The sequence below is a fragment of the Babylonia areolata genome, chromosome 32 (genome assembly GCF_041734735.1).
Source record: "Babylonia areolata isolate BAREFJ2019XMU chromosome 32, ASM4173473v1, whole genome shotgun sequence".
NCBI lineage: Eukaryota > Metazoa > Mollusca > Gastropoda > Neogastropoda > Buccinidae > Babylonia > Babylonia areolata.
This window is the reverse complement of record NC_134907.1, coordinates 10,446,022-10,455,137: the sequence shown is the minus strand read 5'-3', so window position 1 is coordinate 10,455,137 and position 9,116 is coordinate 10,446,022. Positions and strand designations below refer to the sequence as shown.

General features: G+C 42.9%; 1 protein-coding gene, 1 long non-coding RNA gene and 1 other non-coding gene across 3 annotated transcripts in view; 2 read left to right on the top strand and 1 right to left on the bottom strand.

Annotated features, from left to right (window-relative positions):
• The window catches only part of LOC143276458 (uncharacterized), a 471,243-nt gene that overhangs the window by 329,702 nt on the left and 132,425 nt on the right, over positions 1-9,116 (bottom strand). The gene's annotated exons all lie outside the window — the stretch shown is intronic.
• LOC143276389 (cytoplasmic dynein 2 intermediate chain 1-like) overlaps positions 1-9,116 on the top strand; it is an 87,706-nt gene that overhangs the window by 46,295 nt on the left and 32,295 nt on the right. Inside the window, exons 17-20 of the mRNA XM_076580877.1 lie at positions 162-251; positions 3,160-3,441; positions 4,510-4,621; positions 6,897-6,997. Of these exons, the coding sequence (XP_076436992.1) occupies positions 162-251; positions 3,160-3,441; positions 4,510-4,621; positions 6,897-6,997 (585 nt within the window). The remainder of the gene's footprint in view (positions 1-161; positions 252-3,159; positions 3,442-4,509; positions 4,622-6,896; positions 6,998-9,116) is intronic.
• On the top strand, positions 3,934-4,053 carry LOC143276745 (5S ribosomal RNA). Its single transcript, XR_013053617.1, has one exon. It is a non-coding gene; the product is annotated as a 5S ribosomal RNA (ribosomal RNA).

Below are 9,116 nucleotides of genomic sequence, written 5' to 3'. Positions count from 1 at the left end.
CCGAACAAACGGATAACTGTTTGCGGGTGCCTGTTGTATGAAATGATTATTTAAAAAAAACGAACAAATAGATAACTGTTTGCGGGTGCCTGTTGTATGGAATGATAAAAAAAAAATGAACAAACGGATAACTGTTTGCGGGGTGCCTGTGTGGTGAACAGGAGGGGGAGATGGAGGAGGTGCTGAGGGCCCTGGACGAGGAGAATGCCAGACTCAACTCCCAGTCCCAGCGCAGCAACTGGTCTGATTCTGTGAGTCGCCCTGGCCTCTCTTTGCTTTTCTTCTTCCCTTTTGAGGTGGTTTTTTTTTCTGGTTTTCTGTGATTGTTTGTGTGTGTGTGTGTGATTGTGTGTGTGTGTTATTGTATGTGTGTGTGTGTGTGATTGTGTGTGTGTGTGATTGCGTGTGTGTGTGATTGCCTGTGTGTGTGTGTGATTGTGTGTGTGTGTGCATGTGTTATTGTATGTGTGTGTGTGTGTGTGTGATTGTGTGTGTGTGTGTGTGTGAGTATGTGTGTGTGTGTGATTGCGTGTGTGTGTGTGTGTGTGTGTGTGATTGTGTGTGTGTGTGTGTGTGTGTGTGTGATTGCCTGTGTGTGTGTGTGTGTGTGTGTGTGTGTGTGTGTATGTGATTGCGAGTGTATGTGAATGTGCGTGTGTGTGTGTGTGTGAGAGAGAGAGAGAGAGAGAGAGAGTGTTTTAAAGAAATAACTTTCAACAAGAACACTGTGCTCACACAAATCACAAATCCCATTCAAAGCAGTATTCATGGCTACTTTCCCCACACCAATGAGGATGAGAACAAAGACAAAAACAAAGGCATGTGTGTTGTGTTTGTTTTTCCAATAAAAAAAAAAAATTTTAAATAAAAAATCACTTTCAAAGCAGTTCTCATAGATACTTTCCTGGCCAGTTAGGACAAAGACCAGGTGCCAGTTACATTGCTTGGTTCTAACTTTTTGACAGTCACACGTGACTAAACGCCTACGTTGACCGAACTACGCCATTGGTCAGTTCCATACTACACACAGTTAGTAGCGGGTTACGACCATACTAGGCTCTTCCGTCCGAGCAATGCAACTGGCTCCAGAACGCATACTTTTTTTTTTTTTTTTTTTTTGGTAAGGGATAGGAGAGGGGTTTGGGGGTGGGAGTTTAATATTTTCTCAGTTACATATATGGAGTGATTGCCTTGAGGTAACGCGTCCGCCTAGGAAGCGAGAGAATCTGAGCGCGTTGGTTCCAATCACGGCTCTGCCGCCGATATTTTCTTCCCCTTCACTAGACCTTGAGTGGTGGCCTGGACGCTAGTCATTCGGATGAGACGATAGATCCGGTGTGCTTACATGCACTTAGCGCACGTAAAAGAACCCACGGCAACAAAAGGGTTGTTCCTGGCGAAATTCTGTAGAAAAATCCACTTCGATAGGAAAAACAAATAAAACTGCACGCAGGGAAAAAAAAAAAAAAAAAAGGGTGGCGCTGTAGCGTAGCGACACGCTCTCCCTGGGGAGAGCAGCCCGAATTTCACACAGAGAAATCTGTTGTGATAAAAAGAAATACAGATACAAATAAATACAAATATTCTGGATGGGAGTAGAGGGAAGGGAGGTGTGTGTGTGTGTGGGGGGGGGGGGGGTAGCGGTTGTTTTTGTTTGTTGTTGTTGTCATTGTTCCTTGATCACTTTCCCACTTTCTCTCGTAATCATACAAAAAAAAATAAATAAATAAATATTTAAAAAAGAAGAAATCACCCCCCTTCAGATAGGGGACCACGACTTTGTTGAATGCACTGTCATCATTGATTTCTCCTTTCCCTTCTCTTGTAATCATATGAAAAATATTAAATCATCCCCCTTCAAATAGGGGACCACGACTTTGTTGAATGCACTGTCATCATTGATTTCTCCTTTCCCTTCTCTTGTAATCATATGAAAAATATTAAATCATCCCCCTTCAGATAGGGGACCACGACTTTGTTGAATGCACTGTCATCATTGATTTCTCCTTTCCCTTCTCTTGTAATCATATGAAAAATATTAAATCATCCCCCTTCAGATAGGGGACCACGACTTTGTTGAATGCACTGTCATCATTGATTTCTCCTTTCCCTTCTCTTGTAATCATATGAAAAATATTAAATCATCCCCCTTCAGATAGGGGACCACGACTTTGTTGAATGCACTGTCATCATTGATTTCTCCTTTCCCTTCTCTTGTAATCATATGAAAAATATTAAATCATCCCCCTTCAAATAGGGGACCATGGCTTTGTTGAATGCACTGTTGTTATGGTTTACTTCTTTCCCTTTGATTGTAATCACACAAGAAAAAAAAAAAGAAAAAAGAAATCACACTCTTTCAAATAGGGGACCATGGCTTTGTTGAATACACTGTCATCATCATCATTTTCTGTCTTACATCTCGCATAATCATACGTAAAATATCTCATGATCTCCCTTGCCCCCCTATCCAGCACATTCCTAAAATAATATTATGCACATGCGTGTATATTTCAGCTATGTTTATTGATATCATCGGAGGATGAAAACACGGTATCTAGTTTTGCTTTGTTTCTTTACAAAGCATTTCAGTTAAGAGGGACACTTGCATCCTAGTTTTACTGGAGCTTGCAATGGAATATGCTGCACTGTTTGCATTAACAATTACAGTGAGACATACGAAACAGAATTTTGTTTTTGCTCCGTGTTCATATGGGGCTGTGGCCTTAACTGAATAAACCATCTTGAATCTTGAAACCTTACCCTGACGGGCGCAATAGCCGAGTGGTTAAAGCGTTGGACTGTCAATCTGAGGGTCCCGGGTTCGAATCACGGTGACAGCGCCTGGTGGGTAAAGGGTGGAGATTTTTACGATCTCCCAGGTCAACATATGTGCAGACCTGCTTGTGCCTGAACCCCCTTCGTGTGTATATGCAAGCAGAAGATCAGATACGCACGTTAAAGATCCTGTAATCCATGTCAGCGTTCAGTGGGTTATGGAAACAAGAACATACCCAGCATGCACACCCCCGAAAACAGGAGTATGGCTGCCTACATGGCGGGGTAAAAACGGTCATACACGTAAAAGCCCACTCGTGTGCATGCGAGTGAACGCAGAAGAAGAAGAAACCTTACCCTCCACAACCCCTTCACCACCAGACGGAGCTGTCGGACGAGCGGTTCAAGGAAGGCGAGGGACCGAACTCCCAGCCTCCCACGCAGGACAGGAGCCGCTCGGCCCGGCCCAAGACCTTCATCAACTTTGTGTCGGCCAAGCAGCGGGTCCTGAACCAATCACTGGCCAGCAAGGCCCGTCGCCGTGCCGATGACCTGAAGAACATGATCGAACTGGACACCGTGTTCTACGACCTCTTCGATCTCCCGCCCGTTCGGGAGTATGATCTGTACATTCGGAGCTTTGGGCGGTCCAACACCAAGCAGGTGAGTTTGTCTGTGTCATTATCTGTTGTGGGTTTTTGTGGTTGTTGTTTCTGTTGGCTATACAACCTCTTCAACTTTTCACCTGTCCGAGCGTATGATATGTATATTCAAAGTGTTTGGCAGTCCAGTACCAAGCAGGTGAATTTCTCTTCTTTCAGTTTGGTTGGTTGGGTTTTTCTGTTTATGGGGTTTTGTTGTTGTTTTTCTTTTGGCAACAACCTTTTCGACTTTTTACCTGTCCCCAAGTACAAGTTGTGTATTAAGAGCTTTGGGCGGTCCAGCAGCAAGCAGGTGAATTTGACTCGTGTTGTCATTTGGTTGTTTGGTTGAGTGAGCTTTTCTGTTTCATTTTGTTGTTGTTTTCTTCTGTTTGGTTGTGCAACCTGTTTGACTTCCTGCCTGTCTGAGAGTGAACCTTTACATTCACAGCTTTGGGTGGTCAAACGCCAAGCAGGTGAATTTGTCTTGTCGTTTTGTTTGTTGTTGTTTTCTGCCAACGGCCATACCACATTGAAAACACCGGTTCTCGTCTGATCACCGAAGTTAAAGCAACGTCGGGCCCGGTTAGTACTTGGATGGGTGACTGCCTGGGAACACCGGGTGCTGTTGGGTTTCCTTTCTCAAGGCCTGACTAAGCGCATTGGGTTATGCTGCTGGTCAGGCATCTGCTTGGCAGATGTGGTGTAGCGTATATGGATTTGTCTGAACGCAGTGACGCCTCCTTGAGCAACTGAAACTGAAACTGAAACTTTTCTTTTAGCCATACAACCTGTTCGACTTTCCGCCTGTCAAGGAATATGGTTTTGATAATCTAGAGCTTTTGGTGGTCGAATGCCAAGGAGGTGAGTTTGTCTTGTTGTGTGTTGGGCATTTCTTCGTTTTTTGTTTTCAGGGTGTGGGTTGGGTTGGGGGTTACTTAGAATATATTCTTCTTATTATTATTGTTATTATTATAATCATGTACCGTCATGTACAGTATAGTATTCTTAGTGTTATTATTATTATTACAATCATTAGCATCATTATTGTTATTGTTATCAACCTCGGCAATCAATGGTACCTCACCAGGCCTACGTTCAAACCAACGAGGACGCAGTGGAGCGCGACATCCAGACGGAAGAGACGGAAGACCTGGACAAGTGGACGCAGCATCCGGCGGAAGACATGGGCAGCGTGGGAGGTGAGGGCCCGGATGTTTCTCAGGAGACCACAGGCGTCATGAATTTGGGGGGAAATGGGGGGGGGCGGGGGGGGGGAGGTCCATTTAAAAAAAAAATTAACCCATTCATCCCCCAGTTTCCAGCCTCAGCAGGCTTCCATGCCATATTGATGTGGGAATGAACACAGAAAACGCGTTGTTTTACCTCCTAACAGGCTTCCTTCTTCTTCTTCTTCTTCTGCGTTCACTCGTATGCACACAAGTGGTCTTTTACGTGTATGACCATTTTTACCCCGCCATGTAGGCAGCCATACTCTGTTTTCGGGGGTGTGCATGCTGGGTATGTTCTTGTTTCCATAACCCACCGAACGCTGACATGGATTACAGGATCTTTAACGTGCGTATTTGATCTTCTTGCTTGCATATACACACGAAGGGGGTTCAGGCACTAGCGGGTCTGCACATATGTTGACCTGGGAGATCGTAAAGATCTCCACCCTTTACTCACGAGGCGCCGTCACCGTGATTCGAACCCGGGACCCTCAGACTGAGAGTCCAACGCTTTAACCACTCGGCTATTGCGCCCATCTAACAGGCTTCCATTGTCATATGGAAAAACGCCCCAGAAAATATGCTTTTTTTTTTCTCTGAATTACCTGTGAACACATCCAGAAATACTATAGTGGTTAGTTCCCTTTCCTTACAGTTTGTGGAAATGTGGGATGTGAAGAAAGCAAGCCTTTTAGTGAGACAAATTTTGAAGCCAGAGCATTGCTTGGGTGTGTGGTGCAATGAGTTAATGCTGGTTTTGCTTTGTTTTTTTTATGCTGTGCATATTTTGTTTCGAATGTCTTTCATCTTCATACTTATGGATTATTATGATGTTTACAGATGTCCACTAATTTTTTTTTTTTTTTTTTTAACTCACTTAGTACTGCTGGTAAGCTCCCCTGATCCATTTGTATGGGTAAGAAATAAAATCGCCAAAAAAACAAATGTTAGAATTTATGAACTGAAAACTTCAAAACTGATCAATAAGATGACAAGTCAGAGTTGGGGAGAAGATATAAAACATTCTCTCTTCTTATACTGTCATACAATGAGATGATGAAAGTATCAGTGTTTTTTTATTCGAAATTTGCACACACTTCTTCTTCTGCATTCACTCGTATGCACACGAGTGGGCTTTTACGTGTATGACCGTTTTTACCCCGCCATGTAGGCAGCCATACTCCGTTTTCGGGGGTGTGCATGCTGGGTATGTTCTTGTTTCCATAACCCACCGAACGCTGACATGAATTACAGGATCTTTAACGTGCGTATTTGATCTTCTGCTTGCATATACACACAAAGGGGGTTCAGGCACTAGCAGGCGCCGTCACCGTGATTCGAACCCGGGACCCTCAGATTGACAGTCCAACGCTTTAACCACTCGGCTATTGCGCCCGTCTGCACACACTGATGACTTGTAAAGAAATCCAGGAAAGCAAAAAGAGTTTCAGACGCATTAAATTCAGAGCATTATGTCGCCACGTAGGGCCCCTTCTGTTGTCTGCCTTGTAACTCAAGACGAAACTGGGTCAGATGCCATTGGTGACACACATTGTTCACATGAACCAGTCACTTTGAAAATAACTCTCCTGCTCCGCGAGCACAGCAGCACACGCTGCATTTATTGGTCGCATTGGGGAGTGGAAAGGTCAGTTAAGATATTCTTTGCTCATAACGCCATTGTGGAAATTAGGTGCCACTCCAAAAATTCAAAACCATCAGGGCTCTTCATCTGAAACGGTTGCAGACGGGCGCAATAGCCGAGCGGTTAAAGTGTTGGACTGTCAATCTGAGGGTCCCGGGTTCGAATCACGGTGACGGCGCCTGGTGGGTAAAGGGTGGAGATTTTTACGATCTCCCAGGTCAACATATGTGCAGACCTGCTAGTGCCTGAACCCCCTTCGTGTGTATATGCAAGCAGAAGATCAAATACGCACGTTAAAAATCCTGTAATCCATGCCAGCGTTCGGTGGGTTATGGAAACAAGAACATACCCAGCATGCACACCCCCGAAAACGGAGTATGGCTGCCTACATGGCGGGGTAAAAACGGTCATACACGTAGAGGCCCACTCGTGTGCATACGAGTGAACGCAGAAGAAGAAGAAGAAGAAGAAGAAACGGTTGCAAACAGTAGGGCTCCCAGTCAGGTCCTTTCGTCCGTCCGGAATGAGTTAACACATGAACATCGTGTACAAATCCTTCACAGACTCTTGACACTCCCTTTCACTTTCTCTCTTTGTAAGGGGAAGGAATCAGCGTGATGAGCGCGGGGGATGAGAAGGTAACTCTGAACAACCCGGAGTCCCTGGCCAGGGTGGGCAAGTTCCTGGAGAAAGCCGCGCAGGTGTGGTGGTTGTTCCCCTTGTCTTTGTTTTGTTTTGTTGTGTTTTGTTTTGTGCAGGGTTGTTGGTTGTTTTTTTAAATTTCTTCATTTTTTTCTTTTTTCTTCTTTTTTTTTTTCTTCATTTTTCTTTCTTTTCGTTGGTTCTTTTTGTTTTCTTTCTTTCTTTTGTTCGTTTGATTCTTTTTTTCTTTGATTTTTTCTTTTTCTGTTTCTGTCCTTTTTTTCTCTTTTTTTCTTTTTTTGCTTTCTTTTTTGCTTTCTTTTCTTCTTTCTTTCTTTCTTTCTTTTTCATGTTGTTTGCTTTACACACACACACGCACGCACGCACGCACGCACACACAATAGCACGCACGCACGTGCACACACACACACACACATGCACAACACACATACACACTTAACCATACACATTGTAGTGACTCACTGTTCCTGGGGGAGACCATTTCGCTCAGACCGTTGTGACTAAAGACTAACACAATAGAATGTGATACACCATGTATACAATGGAATACATTTCAGCGCAGTGCAGTACAATACAGTACAGGTCAGTACAATACAATCCAATAAAGTACAACACAACACAACATGATACACTATAATACGATATATAATACAGTACACTATAGTACTGTACAGCACAGTACAATCCATTGCAATACAACAATACGATACCATACCTTACAAAGCAACACAAAACAGCACAACACAATGCGACTGATGTGTGCAGTTGTTGGTGGTTCTGGTGTGACTTTGAGTAATACAATACAATGCAATACAATACCATGCAATGCAATGCATTACAAGCACCATACAGTACAATACAATATCATGCAGTATCATGCAGTGCAGTACAATACAGTACGATAAAGTACCGTAAGATACAACATAGTACAATACAACACAACACAACTGCCGTGGGCAGGCGATGGTGGTTCTGTTGTTGTGGCAAAAGAGTATTACAATAAAATACAATACAATACAATATCGTGCAGTGCAGTACCATACCATACAATGCAATGCAATGCAATGCAATACAAGACAGCTGATGTGTGCAGATAATGGTGGTTCTGTTGTAAAAAAGAAAAGAAAAAAAAAAAGAGTAATACAATGTAAAGCAGTGCAGTACCATGCAATACAATACCAAACAGTACTATGCCGTACAATACAAGACAACTCTCTACAACACAATACAATGCACAGCATTGCTACAGAATGCAGTACCATACAGCACAATACAACGCAACACAACACCAGGAAGTACAGTACAGTACAGAACAATATAATACAATACAGTTTGATATAGTACAGTATAGTATGGTGCAGTGTGGTGCAATGCAATGTAATGCAATGCAATACAGTATGATATAGTACAGTGTAGTCCTGTGCAATGCAATGCAATACAGTATGATATAGTACAATGCAGTCCGGTGCAATGCAATGCAATGCAATACAGTATGGTATAGTACAGTGCAGTCTGGTGCAATACAATGCAATGCAATACAGTATGATATAGTACAGTGCAGTCCGGTGCAATGCAATGCAATACAGTATGGTATAGTACAGTATAGTACAGTACAATCCGGTGCAATACAACGCAGTGCAATACAGTATGATATAGTACATTATAGTACAGTGCAGTCCTGTGCAATGCAGTGCAATGCAATACAGTATGATATAGTACAGTATAGTACAGTGCAGTCTGGTGCAATACAATGCAATGCAATACAGTATGATATAGTATAGTACAGTATAGAAGAGTGCAGTCCTGTGCAATGCAATGCAATGCAATACAGTATGATATAGTACAGTATAGAACAGTGCAGTCCTGTGCAATACAATGCAATGCAATACAGTATGCTATAGTACAGTATAGAACAGTGCAGTCTGGTGCAATGCAATACAGTATGATATAGTACAGTGTAGAGCAGTGCAGTCTGAGGCAGTGCAATGCAATACAGTATGATATAGTACAGTATAGTATAGTGCAGTCTGGTGCAATGCAGTGCAGTGCAATACAGTATGATATAGTACTGTATAGAACAGTGCAGTCCGGTGCAATACAATGCAATGCAATACAGTATGATATAGTACAATAATAATAATAATGGTATTTATATAG